The 16,596-nt window shown below is 36.4% G+C and overlaps 1 protein-coding gene across 1 annotated transcript in view; it reads left to right on the forward strand.

The window, feature by feature from the left end:
* The window catches only part of LOC121430614 (AF4/FMR2 family member 4-like), a 65,421-nt gene that overhangs the window by 39,193 nt on the left and 9,632 nt on the right, over positions 1-16,596 (forward strand). Inside the window, exons 7-8 of the mRNA XM_041627963.1 lie at positions 15,583-15,646; positions 16,287-16,426. Coding sequence (XP_041483897.1) covers positions 15,583-15,646; positions 16,287-16,426 — 204 coding nt within the window. The remainder of the gene's footprint in view (positions 1-15,582; positions 15,647-16,286; positions 16,427-16,596) is intronic.

Below are 16,596 nucleotides of genomic sequence, written 5' to 3' on the forward strand. Positions count from 1 at the left end.
AGAAGGCAGTTTTAAAGATGACAATAGACACCTACAAATCCTGTAATCAGGCAGAGTTTAAATCCATCCAAAATGGCTTGGATGCAAGAGGTACTCTCATTACGAATCTCCCCCAAGCTCTCGAGCAGAGCACTCGACGGTGTCGCATTACAGACCGACCCTGCGCAAAATGAGTTAAGAAAGATACATCAAATTGGCAGTAGCCACCGTGGCTGTATCTGGACGAGACCCACCAGGCATTTGCCATGTCTCCCGTTATGCCATCAGAATCATCGATCTGTTGGTAACCCGAGAATTTTTACGGTGGTTGCATTATCACTATTTTTCATTGGATTCGATATCTTAACAAGAGAAAGAGAATTCAATATTTCGAAATGGGTGAAGAAAATGTGCTCGGGTTGTATGTTTGTAATCTGAATCCTTAAGGGAAGTAACTTTAGCAGCGCCGTTCATGAAAAGATGTTGTTGTCTTTGAAAATGGGGAAAGGGATGGTGTTTTCATGTAATATGTTCCCTGTAGGGATATGGAGGTTATGTTTTATAGGGATGCTTCAGTTCCAAAAACATACTACTGTCTGTCAAGGTCGTTTCTAAATATATCCTTAAGAGTAGATAAAGCAGGGACTGGGATGAGAGAGGGGGAGTAATGATTAGTGGAAGCGTCATGGTGTAGCGGTTCTGACTCTCCCCTCGTAATCAGAGGGTCGTGTGTTCGAATCCCACCATGACCTAGCGTCCTTTGGCAAGGTGTCACTGTCATCCACACTTTGCCACTCTCCACCCAGAGTAACCGGTATGATATGAAAGCTTATGTAATATGCCTAGCAATTGAGTCTTGTAACTCATATTGGAATGCTCCCAAGGGAGTAGAGAATGTCCATACGTTGTATACGGGCATGCCAGGATCTGATGACCGGGGTAAATCTGTAAAGCATGTATCATTATCATTATTAGAGCATTCTTGTATAAAGCTAGAATGAACCAATGATCTCATGCGGTATGGTAACACACTTAAGAATCTGTAATTTGCTTGAGAAGACAAGAGTGCCCCTGATATGCTATTAATATGATAATCTCTTGCTTTATGATCTCACGTTTATTGCTATAGTTGCTTTTAAAGTTTAGCATTTAAATGCAGTTCACATGTCGTCGACGCTTGATAGTTTAATTTGATGGGAATTTGTTTTGAATATTAATGGGTGTGGATTCTCGGCTCCATGATATCGTGACATTTGTGACGTTAGCTGTGAAGTTGTTATATTAATTGATAGATTTATATGGATGTAAGATGACATTCAGTGTCAGGCAGACAGGCACCAAAAGGAGTATTAATGGAATTTCTAATCCATTAATAAAAATTGGAAACTTGCTTTTTTAAAAGATGTACGATTTGCATGATGGTTTGGTATTTTGTCGAGTATGCATTGAACATATATAAAGTAAAGCAAATTTCATGATGAAGTTGTACAGTAGCTATATTTCAAATCTGAATTGCATGAAGGAGAATCATTAAAACAAATTCACATCAAACTATCACCATGAGTTTCTAAAGGTGTACTAACTAATAGTAGCCAGAATTGCTTGATTTTTTTGTTTGTGCATAGAAGACAATTTTATACAAAGGCTTCCCTAAAATCTATTGTATAAATGGAGCTTTTCAATTCAGTGATAGATATCTTGATAGCAATGTGGACCTGAGAACCTTCATATAAATAGTCTATCATATTTCATGGTATCAATATTCTACAAACCTAAGAATGTAACAAATTATCAATTCAAGCATCAATTAAGTTGCTCATACCAATTATTTCAGCATTGGTAAATATAAGTGACCTATCTAAGGCAGAAATATAAGGTGCATGGAAGGATATTGGATCAAAGTCAGAAATCTAACAAATTAGACAGGAATTGACCGTGGTGCTGTATCTTATCCTTTCTTAGGGAGGGTTGATTTCTTTGTTTCAGACCCACAAATTGATGTCATGCATTATTAACTGAGTGAGGGGAACACCTGCGTCCCTCTAATTTGGTGGTGGCAGGGAATTAGGGGATAATTAGCCGTTCCTCTTTGATGATATTGAATGAGAATAAAAACGGGTGTGATGGGTTTGAATTTCATGACTGATTCGAGGTCAGAGAGACGGACAGATTAATAAATGAATCTTGATGTTTCATTCTTGAGGAAGCCATGCATAATTCCAAATGTTCATTGAAGTTGTATGAATTGAGTTATGGGTAGATTATAAATATAAAAATCATGACATTTTGTATCTTATGGGAGGATCTTCATGAAAAACTTATATTTAATTCAATTGATAATAAAGATGTATAAATTCAGTTTGAGATGAGAGGGATTTTTTGTAAACATTTCATTGTCTTATTCATTAAGTCTTTAAGTTTGGACTGATATCATTTGTTAGACTTTTATTTACCCCTAATTTGTCAAAATAATGACATGATTCTACCTGGAATCAGTCAGCAATTGTAGGAGTCAAACTGTAAAACTTCAGTACAAAGGTTGGATGTGGCAAGGATTTGTGGTGAATGGTGTGTCTAGAAAACCCGGAATGTCTTGAAGTCCTGAAATTGATTTTGGCATCTTCTTTTTATAACACATTCGGGAATAGATGTTCCCCCGCAATGACGCACAAAGGAACAATTTTCAAGATGAGAGAATGTGCACATCCTTAGAGCATAACAAAGGATTTATTGAAAATCAATGGGCCTATATCAACTTGAAGGGGTGATTTAAAGGAGCGTGTATTACTGTAAAACTAGGAGCTTCTTTTGTTATCTCCCATATGCTACAGGGGAAGAAATTATATATATCAAATTCTTAGAACGCACCTTCCGAATGCATAATTAAGGGTATAGACACACACTTCTACTTTCTATGGTTGGGTATTGAGAGAGTGTGTGTTTGTGTGTGTGTACAGTGTATAAATACAGTATGCCCACGTTGACTTCTCGTGAACTGTCTGCTATTTTATTGCAAAGTAGACCTCTAATCAGTATTTGCCTATTGATTTTTTTCTCTCTCTCTCGGTCTCTTTCCTGGATAGCACAGTGTATTCCGTTTCAGTGGCAAGGTTGCCTCGCTGCCGACATTGTTTCTGTAATGCGTTTACATAAGCGTTGCCTGTCTCCCTCGCTTGGAGGGATTGTTTGATCTTTCGTAAAACACTGGGATATACAGAGAGTATGATAAGTGTTTAAGTACTTACTCTGGACTCGAAATGATTTATTATCAGTATGCCTAGTTCTGGCTTTTATAATACAATAGACAAATCAAAATATGCATTAGGTCTAATGTGATGTTGTAAGATCTAAAATGATCGTGAGAATTTGAGATAGCCTATGTATTGTAGTAGATTTGTAGATGAACTAGGCCTATAATTAAAGCAGTATATTTTTCTATTCATTTCTAGGCATATATATTTAGGCGTTAAGTGCTCCATTTCATACTGAGTTATAAACTAGAAATTTGTCTTGTATCAATACCATGGAAGGACAAAATATTAACATACTCTGAAATTAAAGGGTAAGTTCACCTTGAATTAAAAATTGTTGTAAAAATAGCAGAAAAAATCACTACTAAACAAATATTGATGAAGGTTTGAGGAATAAAGATTAAGAAAGTTATTAGAATTTTAAGCTTTGGATTTGGACGGGCAGCTGACCAATATGCTATGTAATATAAAATGCATGAATTTCGTTTTTAACGGTTCATGATGACTTATTTTTAGTTTTCTATTCATGATCGGGTTTGAAATGACTAAATGTCTATACAAAAGGTACAGTGAAAACCATTTTCAATTCTTTTAGAAAATGATATATTGAAATTCTAATAACTTTTTAATTCTTTGACAGATTTTTCTCAAACCTTTGGCAATATTTTTAACTATTTTTTCTGCTATTTTTACGATAAACTTTTTGTCAGGGTGATTTTCCCCTGTTAACTAACATACTCTGTTCATGTATTTTAAAAACAGTTTATTCTTTAATTTGAGAATATGAAATAGATCTGGATATATGTATACTATGCTTTATTGGGTAGAATGTTATCAATACTACATTCATAGCAGAGGTTTTGTTTGTCCGGGTGTGTGGCGGCACCCAATGCCTTTACACCAGTGACACCTGGCTTCCTCCATCGAGCTGTCAACGGGTTCGGAAAAAGAGAAGAGGGAAAAGCTCACTGAGGTTTTAGGGATGAAAAGAATTGGAGAGAGTGATATGTTGGGTTGTGTGTCATTCAATTTCCTGCCTATGTCGAGATTTATCCATGGCGATAGTCACAACACATCCCGTTGCTATCTCAATACCGTAATGCGACAAGTGATGGATATTTCATCGTCTAGCTCCTTCGCTCCTGAGCTCTGTCCTCCGCCAGCCGGATCAGATATGGGTTAGGTGAAGGCGGCGTGGGATGGGTTAAACATCATCATCCTCGTCAATGCGCCCGTAGTGCAGGGACTAGCCTGCTTGGTATTTTGAGATTGATTAGGTTCTTTGTATGCTGTCAGAAAGCAAGAATGTCAAATCAAATTTCCTGCGTGTCATAAAGGTATGAGGGAGAACCTCCAATATGGTATGGATTTTCGGGTCCCGGTGACCTTTGAAGAGAGAGAGCGGCTTGTGGATGCCTTCGAGCCTCTGCGGGTGCAAAGGGACCATGCATTCATCATCAATTACTTGTTGTCCAGATGAGCCAAAGATAGGCACTTCTGGTACCTTAAGATGTTGACAGTGACAGGCATTTGAGCTGAATGGTATTGATGTATATATTTCCCAGTTGTAGAATTGGTCCTGTATTTACAGTAGGATGTGATTAGCAGTACTTCCTTTCATTGCGCAGGTGATAGTGATAGCCCTGTTGTTAATGTCCCAAAGTGATTTGCCCCCTTAAAATATGGCTTTATGTTAACTTATTGGCTATCTGAGCTGTGGTAAAATAAAGTATTTTTTTAGACTAATTGCCTGAGGCATATCCAATCATTTTGACCCCATCTTCCCTTTAATCTGCAGGAATTCTGATAGTATTTCAGTGTATGTTTCAAGACTAATCACTGCAACCGTTAATATCCAATATTAAAGTACATGCTTGAAAAACTATGATCCTCATATTTCTTCATTTCATCTCTTTGGATGTCACCTTTCAATCAAACATAAGTCCTCTATACAGTAATTGTTCATACCCCCCTCCCTCCAGTGCCTTCATTTGTTCACTTTGACCCCACCCTACCTTGGCATTCTGCTTACCTACTTGGCAGCGATTCTATCTCGAGTCACTTCATGTTCACTTATCTGTCATCGGATGCACACAAGTTAGTGACTTCGGTTTCAGCCAGGTCGGGGCCTCCGGGGTAAAAGAAAACAAGTGAGAAATGACTAGGAAAAATACATTTTCAAAGTAGTTCACTTCTCTGTTTACAGTATTTCTGCCTTGTTGCACTATTTGCACCTTGGCTTGTAGGTTGGGAACTTTGGGTTAAGATTCAAGGTCTCTGCTTCAAAAAATGATTATATCATTTTGGAGTTCACTTTAATTTCTACATCTTTAAAAAGCAAAATTTATTTGTAAAAAGTCCTTTCAAACTGTTATTCTCTTTTTCTTACAAGCCAGAACAAAAAGTTATTTGGTCATTTCAAATTGCAACTAACAAGTTATCCTTAATCAAACCTACGATATTAGTGTACCAAAATTCAACGTTTTGTTAAAGAGTCTTGACATAAATCCTGATAATAAATTGTTGGATTGATTTTTGCGATTCAATGCTTTGAAGATTATATGCAGTCAGTGGCTACATTCTGTGTTAGAGGGCCCATAGCAAGTTAAACTGCTGATGTGTTATACTTCTATTCTACATTTCAAAATGGAAGAAATATAACATCGAAATATCTGATATATTCCAGGGACCTTTTTATAGGACAAATGAGAATGTATTCTTTTCATAGATAAAATAATTGCGACACACTTTAGTCTTGCTTAATTCATCTCCAATATTTGTTACGAAATGTCATTGATCTGCCTGTATTGTTAATTTCATTATATTTTGGAAATTTTGTTGAACGTAAATAAATAAATCTAAATCTATTACTTGAGTGAACCACTTCGTTGAAGAGGATAGAATGTACACTGATTTATATTTAGGCCTGGATTTGATACAAAATAACCAGTTGCCTTTTAATTTGACACTTTTTGGCAGTATAATGGGTAAGAATTCAGTTATTTTTAAGTCATGCCTAATGCAATGAATATAAAGTAATGTGAATCATAGAACAATTTTATCAGTTTATAAAGAGGCCGGGGAGGAAATAGGCTCTGGGGTTCAATTCCAAGCTTGATTTTGTGTGCATCTTTCAAATCATTGCATTTGCATTTACCGAACTGAAGTCTAATTGATCAAATCTTGACATGTAATTTAATGTGATGATAGGTTCATTACATTGTCACTTGGGCTAATGTCATCCAGGTAAGCATGCCATGTAGCTGTTAATAAAGATACTCATGACTTAGTGAACAGCTGGAGTATGAAGTGCCAAATTGATTAACAATATTTTCCTGATGTACATGTAGTACAAAGTGCGACTATATAGCTTTCGTAATTAAATCAAGTGTTGGAAAAATAAGCTTTGCAAGAGAAAACTATGCCTAGGGAACAAAAATTTTAATTACCATGATTGGCATATTGCAGCTTGAGCTCCTGCGATGGTAAAAATGAGTATGGAGCCTGTTTAGTTTGCGTGCTTTTTCCATTAATTCATTGATTTATAAGTAATTTTAGCAGCTTTATAAAACAATCACTAGTCTTTTCTTGAATGATCCAGGCTCCAGTCTTACCAAGATTTGGAATTTATCCGATCAACCTTTATGGAAATCTATAAATGCCATAATTTATCACACAGGAAATAATACGCACACACTGAATTGTCAAGAAAGTGATGCTTGTATGAATATACGTCATAGGAATTACATGTAAAATTTTTTTGAATAGACATAGATGTTGGCACCATTGGCTTTCCATAGTTATGGGTCATGACATCATTATTGCAACTCTTTGTAAGATGGGACCGTGATCTTTTTTCGAAAGGACAAGTCCACCCCAACAAAAAGCTGATTTGAATAGAAAGAGAAAAATCTAACAAGTATAACACTGAAAATTCATAAAAGTGGGATGTAAAATAAGAGAGTTATAACATTTCAGTTTCGCTGAATTTCTCAGAACAGTTATATGCACATCCTGTTTGGTATGCAAATGAGGGGACTGATGACATTACCCACTCAATATTTCTTTTGTATTTTGTTATATGAAATATGAAATATTTTTATTTTCTTGTCATTGTCATGCGAACAAAGTTTCATTCCTTCCTGAACACGTGGAATTCCATTATTTTAACATTTTGTTGTTCAAGCAAGGGGTCCCTATTGTCAAATTTGTGAAAATTGAAATATTATATAATTATGATAATAATAATAATAGCGGCATATTTACCCAGGGTAGCCACTTCAGTTCCGAAAACTCTTCTCCCAGCGGGCCCTGCTATTATTACCCCGGCTTTAGCACGGCTACCTTGATCGGGCGCTCGAGCATTCCAGGAATTTCTCCCTACTGGGTACCCATTCACCTCACCTGGGTGGAGTGCAGCACAATGTGGATAAATTTTTTGCTGAAGGAAATTACGCCATGGCTGGGATTCGAACCCACGACCCTCTGTTTCAATTCAAACAATAAAAAACAAAAGAAATAGTGAGTGACATCATTGACTCATTTGCATATCACTGAGTCGAGCATAGAACTGTTGTGACAAATAAGTGAAACTTTAAAATGTCATAACTTTCGTATTTCACCTCCGATTTTGATGATGTTTTCAGCATTATTCATGTTCGATTTTTTTTATTTATTTAAATCAGCTTTTTTCTGGGGTGGACTTGATCTTTAATACCAGCACCATCCCCACCTCTTTGTAACACAGAGGATTGCATCAATGGCCAAGTGTCAACAACCAATCAAAATCATTATAGCATTTGCAAAATTATTCAAAGAGCTTGCCAATTAACCAATCACCATTGTTGTTATGAATACTCAATTGATCACAAGACATGCACACTCCCACTGGCTTTCAGCTTGATCGAAAACCATGGTTAACATGACCTCCGTGAAAATATGATCTGTATTCCAATTACGATAATGAGTACTTTTCAACGTGCATTGCAATTGATCATGGCTCACATCTAGTTTACTGAGTTATTTCCCTATCCCATATCCTCATCAAGGTTAATGTCTAATTTCATTATTTTATGTCGGCCATGACGCGAAAGAAATAATTGTCTGGATATTAAATTGAAATCTGAAGATGGGTTTTCCCTAGGAGCCATCAGAATTTGCAATAGTGGTGACATTGTGAAGTGTTATTGAGTCAGATAGTCACTCTAGTGTATACAGATATAGCATACAGACGCAGAATTTCTGTATGTTTTTAGAATTACTAGTAATTGATTGGTCATTATCTGTCTTGTAGGGTATTCATTAATGGAAAAGCACATAAAAAATGGATGGGAAGAGATTTATTGATAAGTTAGTTGTGTAAGAAATGTACACAGTGAGACCATAAGTAGTAAAGACATAACAACATGAGGTATAGTAAGTCAGTAGTGCGCACCCCCCCCCCTCCCCCCGTGGACTTAGATGTCATATGGCATATTTATTTATGCACAGTGAATTAGTGGTTACAATGTATTTAGGTAGGTTTACTTTTGCTTCAATAACCCCGCCTATAATTATGCACAGTCATGAAGGAAAAAAAAAAATAATGAAAGTCGGGTAGGTGGGATCGCACTACAGCATCAACATGTAGTAAGTACTATCAGTCGTGTATATAACATTACATATTGCTGAGATGGACTATGAATATACTGAATACGATGATGATGATGATGAATTCACGGTGGATTCCCACGGGAGGACGCGCCGGATAGATTTTGGAGATGAGCTTCTCCGTCTAGTTCTCTTTCGGCGATGTGAGATGGGCGAGGGGGACTAGAGAGCTGGAAATTAATCATTTCAAAGTGCCAGGAACAATTTGCGTGCGATTCATCACGGCATGACAGTCGGCACTCAGCATGTTAACCCGTAACGATCTCCTGTCTCCTTTAAGTGCTTATGTCTAATCTTAACATGTTTACCCTAAAAACATTTTTATATCGAGGATTCGATTGAGCAACAATCATGTTAATTGCATACCAGAATTTTGTTGTATAATGTAGATCAATACAGTCCCTGAGATGTAGTGATTAGCAAAATTTGTAACCAATAAGAAAATTGCATTTCTTTGTCCAGTTTGTCAATTCAAATCATATTTCAGCTAAGTACTTTTAAATGCATCAAAATGAAAGATTAGTTCAACACATTCGCCTTTTAACTGAAGTAAAATGGTGTTCAGAGACTTTTGAAATTCTGTTATGTGTTTCGGGTTCAGGGCGTAATTACCTTGTGTATGATATACATGTATACCCAATGAAATAATGAGGCGTTCTTATTAGCATTCTTTCCTTGCATTGATGGAAACGTGTCTAGCCTTTACCTCAAGGACTTATTTCCAGGAAAAAAATATCTTAAAGCTAGCCCTCATGGTTGACTATGTACTATACGTAAAGAGGGCATTGCATAGAATTTTATATTAATTACATGCTTGATCTAAATTGCTAAAATTATGAGATAGTTGATGGCAAAGTAGAATTTACAGAATTGATCATTGATATGGCCAGCATTGCTTAAGTTTTTTGTTCGAGAAGATCTTGTGAAGGTCTGTTGTTATCCTTGAGGTATTTGTGAGTGGTTCAGAAGACATATTTCTGTTTGTTTGGGCTGGATATACTTCCTAGCTATGCCATGACCTCATGGTTGGGGAGCTTTGACACTTTGCCAAACTTCTTCCTGGTTAAAATTCATTTCCAGTGAAAAGGAGATCCAAAACAAGGGCATTAGTGTATCTATGGGTATGCTGAAGCAGTAGGTGGTTTCAGACCGCCTCGAAGTTCACCAGTTCCAGGTATTCTCTGATCGGGAAATTTACCCCGATCAGAAAATACCAGGTATTTTGGTAATGTGAAAGCAAACTACGCGTAATTTCCCCGAAAGAAAATACCCGCTAAATAGTAGGTACTTGGCGAAATTACGAGAACTTTCGTGGGGATTTTTCCAAGGTCGCAGGTATTTTGGCGATGTGAAAGCAAATTACGGGAACTTTTAGCCCAGCGTGTCGTTGGGCGCGGCGGCGTGGGTGGCTGCTGGGCTAGTGATTTTGAATTTCGCGCCTTGCCTGCTTATCAGACCATAATGCGCATGCTCGTAACTTCGGGAACTTATCCCGAAGGATGTGTTTCGGGGCGGTGTGAATGCAGGAATAATTAACAGGTATTTTTTAGCCGAAAACAGTTCCCGTAATTTAACGGGGATTCTTGTGATCGAGGCGGTTTGAAACCGCCTATTGCTTGTTTCTTGATGGTGACCTCCTCTCATTGCTTTCAGTAGAAGTGAAATAGATATTCTATTTAAAGGCATAAACATGGTTGTATACAACCAAACAATTAAAACCTTTTTCATATCCACTTTTTTCACATCCACAATAAAGAATGCTCCTAATATTAATTATGCAAACAGAAAAAAAGGCATTGTGAGCTACTTTGTTTCTTCACTCCTCACATTCATATAAAGTAGGCCAACTTGAATAGTTTACACATTTCTTTTGAGAAAACAAAAGGAGATAAGTGATTATCCCTATCTACAGCTTTGTCTCTAAATTGTATCGGTGATAAGAGGACATACTACCCATCATCGCAACATCTAGGATTAAAAATGGCACATTTAATTCCTCATCGTTCCCAGCTGAAAAGGGCCTTTTGCCTAGACATAGAAGACTACTCGTAGTTTGTAACTGATTCTAGATCATATAGAATACGGGACCAAACCAAATATCATAGTGTTTGTTTAATTGAGATGAAAGCTGATCGAGTTTCACCGAGAACATCTGTGCCTTTTGACACGTAGCATATTTTCTGGAATGAATTTTATATATCATATATACTGTACTCCAGAGTGTTTTATTCTCATGTCTGACATAGGTACATCTGAGAACATTTTGTCAAATTACATCTTACACAGCAAAGTTGACAAATCATCATAATAATTTCTTTTTATAAGTAAAAACTAAAAAATGCATTTATGACTAGATTAGTATTGAGATGAGTATCTTGATAAGCACACATATTGTATGACATATTTTGATGTTAAGTCAAAGCTACATGCAGAAACCATCTTGCATTCTTTCATATGGTACCAATATTACATTTGTGATTCATGGTTCAGTTGTTGGAAATTTTTTTAGCATGTCTTCACAAAATCCTCCCTTTACACTGCATTCGATAACAGCAGACTGGATATTGATTTTATCTGGAGATAACTATGCACTGAATTTTCGGTGGTGTGAATAGGGGACTGGTAATGATTCACTAGACAGCTGGTGGTGAGTGTGAACTTGTGAACCTATCCATAGTGCCCAGTGTATGGGGATGAATTCTTATCCACGTTTTAATAACGTCAACTCTCTCTCTCTTTCTTTTGATGGTTGGGTTTGTGTTGGCGTGTATGATTGATAATCGTTTCCCTTACAAGTACAATATGCCACAGTTTGACCACCAAAGCTCTCAAATGATCTTTCAAATTCACACATTAGGAACTTAGTAATTATGTAGAGACAGGCGCCTGAGATGAACATTATATTGTAGAATGGGTATTTGTCATCACTATCTAGTTGATTTTCATGTTGGTTTAAAAACCACTATTGAGTGTTAAAATAAGAATCATTGAAGAGCCAACAAATCTTGAAAACTTATATTCATAGAAATAAGGGATTTCCAATTTCTTATTCTAGAACACCAAATGACCCTTCCCCTTTCTCTCTTTTTCCTCTCTGTCCCTCTTTTTCTCTTATCTACACTATGTTCTATCTATCTATCAGGATGGATTGAAACAATTTATGCGTGATTACAGTTTGAATGAGGATTTATTTCATAAAGAAAAAACAATAGAAAGGTCTGTTCATACTAATTACAGGTGAATCGCATTAATTTGCTATTAGACAAACATGTTATTTATATCCTTTGTGATGATTGAGCAATGAATTCCAGCATGTATTTCAGTACTGTCAGTTGCAAGAGAATTATTTACATGCACTTCACTTGGTAAAGCTAATAAAGCACCGGTAGATAAGTGCACAACCAGCCTCATTCTCGATTTCCCCCACTTTTTTAGCCGCTGCCATATTAACCGCAAGATGCATACATAATTCCCTTCTGCGATTCCAAGCCAAATAAGATAAGTAGTCTCTCTCCTCTCAGACCCTTGTTTGCTCATTTATATCAAATATGGTGGGTTACAATGGGAATAGTCCTATATCAGTTAGCATCATTTAATAGCAGACATGGTTTTGTATGATGTCTATTGCAAAATCTACCTTCAGGAATAAAACCATGACAATATTCCAAGCATGAATATTTTCATGTTGCACAATTAAAAAAATAATGTAATTGTAATAAATGAATCAATAAATCAATCAATCAAGAGCATAGGGAAAGAAATGTTTATTATTTTTCATAGCAGTTCATAGCAGCCTTTTATTATCTGTATTTAACAATGAATTTAACCAAATTTATATCATTCTCTGTCTAAATGATTTTTACAGAATGGGACTGGTTTTTCCAATCACAAAGTAGGATATAACTGTTTGAATTATTCATTATTGACTACTTAAATGGTAAGATTTACACATGATCCCAGCCTCTGATATTCCATATTGTACGTACGAAATTGAAGACTAATATCCATTGCTAAAATGGCTTGAATGCACATGCTGTCATGATCAGATCTGTGTGTGTCTCAGGGGCTAAATCATGCTAATAAAAGTAATTATGTTACACTTGCTAATGTGACTTATGGCTACGTGGAGCGATCTCCTGTTGATAACACGCTGATTGCACGCTCCTATCTCCACGATTATGATGATGAGATTATGACGAGGAAATATGAAAAAAAAATTATTGAGTCACATAGGACAAAGAAATTCAAATAGATATCTTTTAATTTAGCCTGTGAGGGTGTCAGTAGTGTATAATAAGTAGCGAGTTTACAATGCTTTGATATATTGTGTTCAAAATTGATATGTTAGCATTTGATTTTTTTTTCAAACTCTAGAAGTTGTTAAACCATTTGAAGTGCATGTAGTTCTTTCTTTATCTCATTCACATTTATCTGTACAATGTTTTTGTAAAGGATTTTTGTTAAAAGTAATCATCTTCTGTTTCTGTGCTCAAAATGAAATTCTCTTTACTTTAGACCTCCGTTATTGGCAAGTGATGAGAGCATCCTCAAATACTAGATAAAGGAATTTGTTTTGTGTATATTTGGTTGGTAGACATTTTGCATATTTAGACCCGAAGCTCCTTTCTGGTATGTAGTTTTGAATTTTTTCTGTATGATTTAGAAAGTCTACTTCTGAACAAGTGCTGCAGTTCTCATTTTGAATTCTAGCTGAATTTGGAATAGCAAGTGGAGGCCTCTTCTGATTTCATAAAGTGTCTATACCTGTGACAAGGAAATAGGCAAAGTAGCGCTGGCCTTCCCACGTGAGATGAAAATGTAGGCAAATAGCTGAGAGGTATGGTGTACGTGACCGACTGACGACTATTTGTTCTAAGATTAGCTGCAATCTCCCTCCTCATCTCAGTGTAGTTGTGTATGTATTTCTTTGTGAGGACTCGATAGGTGAGCTCGCCTCTCTTTCGTGTTGTGTTGACTCATTCTTCCTGCGTCCCCTGCAGAATTGATGTTTACAGGTCCATGAAAGGTCAGGTCTTTGAGAGAGCTTGCCATATCTGAAAGGCACCGTGCTAATCTCCCTCTGGTTTGATTTTACAATATACCACTTTATAAAAGGCAGCTTCCCTAAGGTACATGTAATACCAGTGCTTGCCTGAGGATTGCAAGACACAGCACCAACTCAAAGCTGCATCTGCATTATAAATATTTGTCAAGGATGACAATGAAAATGTAAATTTCATATTAACGTACTTTGGAAAGGATCGATATCGGGCAAGTGTGAATGGCACAATTTTCCTGGAAATACAAGGGTTTGTGTCAATGGAAACATATATCCCATCAACCCCTTGTTTTGTCTCCTTTGGTGGAAGAGATAATAATAATTTATGATACACTTCATACTTTGGTTTACTTAAGACAAGTGTGTGTGGTTCCTTTTATGTCCTGACAATGTTGCAATTGCGTTAGTTGAGTTTATTCTTCATGTTTCAAGGTAAATGCATGCCTTTGTGTGATGTTTGTTGGTTTTTGTGAAAATGCATGCTACACTCGAAGCAGATATTATATATCTTTTTTTTAATATTTCCTTGATAAACCTGTCTGTCTCCCTCGGTTGAATGTAAGCCTCCTTTACGAGTGGAATTCTCTTTTTTGCCATCTTTGGAACCAGTCTTATCGAAACCTGATCTCTTCACCAGTCGGAAGTGTTCCTATTCCTCCACCTCCACACCCACCGATCTCGTTCTTTTTATCCTCTATCGCTCCCTTCATTGTACCCCATTACCTCTGCTCCTCCTCTTTCATACATATCCTGCACCCCCCCCCCTCTTCTCCCATTATAACACCACCTTTCCCTAGTACTACCACTGTCTCTATTTCCTTCCCCCTCCCCTATCATCACCTCTCCTTTCCCTTAATCTACATCTTTCCCCCTCCCCTGTACCCACTCAATCATTTTTATACATATTTCATTTTTCCTGTACTCCCCCTTCTCACATTATAATACCGCCTCCTCCGTATTTTTGCTATCTCCCTTTCCTTTACCTCCTCCCCTAACACCTCTCCTCCCCCTCAACCCCCCCCCCCCATCCTCCTCTGTACCCACTCAACCCTGTTCATTCATATTCCACTTGTTCATGTACTCCCCCTTCTCACATTACTTGTACCGCCTCCTCTCCATTACTGATATCTCCTTTTCCTTTGCCCTATCACCCCCCTCATCCTTCCCTCCCCTGTACCCACTTAATCCTTTTTATACATATTCTATTTTTGCATCTCATTAAAATATTTTTTGTAATTATTTAATGAATAATAAAAAAAAGTCTGCACAAAATAGAAAGCTGCTTGCTAGACTTCTAAAGAAGAAAATATTTAAAAATGCTGCCTTAAGTTGAGCACTAGTTTGGTATCCCTTTAACAAATTTGCTGATAGTTGTATTGATATAACGTTCAATGATTTTACGATGTTCAGAGATAAATGATACAGTTTGATTGCATTCCTTGTCACATACACATGTACAATGATTTTCCAATTCCTAGGGAAGAAGCTCAAAAGATTTTTTTTTTTAATAAGAAGCTGCAGATATTCATGCACAATAGATAATGAGGATTTATGTGCAGACAGTTGATTGTATGTTAGAAGCCTAATTTGCATTCAAGATGAAGAATTTAATCCCTACATCTCTCTTTCATTTTGTTCTTACAGACAATTCACAGCTGACGATTATCTGGCTGAAGGAAAGAAACTCAAACATTTAGCTGATACTCAGGTAAGAGAAGAATTTAATATCTGATTGACTTTTGTTAAATTCAGTATGACTGCCAATAAGACTTGCATAGGTTTTGACTTAGTGTAAAGATGGAATAATTTTGCTTTACAAAGTTGAATAGCAATTTTGGTCATAAGAGAAAAGCTCTCAACTAAGTAATGTACAGTCCTATGTAAAAATATGCTATACAAAAGACTTTATAAATGCATAGCAGTCTTTCAAAAATGTGGAGCAAATTGCGATGCGATACCAGGAAAATTTTTCCCTGAAAGATATTTGAAACTTATCAAGATGAAATAAGTAGCATATACAAAGCAAATACAATTGTATTAAGAATCAGAATGGACTGATGAAAAGCTGATCATTTAAGGCTGTACCCCCATAATGAAAAAGGCCTGACCAATATGAAAATCTAGTCTATATATAGAGTAAAAATAAGTACCTTTAAACTGGATTCAAAGATAAGGAAACTTTTATATTAGTAGTGCAAATCACGCCATATTAAAAAAAATGTGATAATATTTTCGCCCAAATCAAACATATCTTTGGTCCCAAGAGCTTTGACCTGAGTGGAGTCACTTGTCTTTCAAACTGTTCTTTGTATAAATGGATATTTTGTTGTTATCTATTGCTTTGTCAGGTGGACAAGCATGCCAAAGCACTTACTTACTTTGAAGCTGTGGTGTATCTCACTTCCTGCGGTAATGTCTTTGAGTTGGACCCGCACGTACCGGATGATAAAGCCGTCACCATGTATTCAGACACTTGTGAAATTATCAGGTAAATAGTGAAATACATGTATTGATTACGTTTGATAAAGGAGCACTCCAGGCTGAATATAATTAAAATCTAAATAAATAGAGTCGAATTCAACGAGCAATACGCTGAAAATTTCATTAAAATCTGATGAATGATAACAAAGGCATTGAATTTTAAATTGTTGCAATATT

The sequence above is a fragment of the Lytechinus variegatus genome, chromosome 1 (assembly GCF_018143015.1).
Source record: "Lytechinus variegatus isolate NC3 chromosome 1, Lvar_3.0, whole genome shotgun sequence".
Lineage (NCBI taxonomy): Eukaryota > Metazoa > Echinodermata > Echinoidea > Temnopleuroida > Toxopneustidae > Lytechinus > Lytechinus variegatus.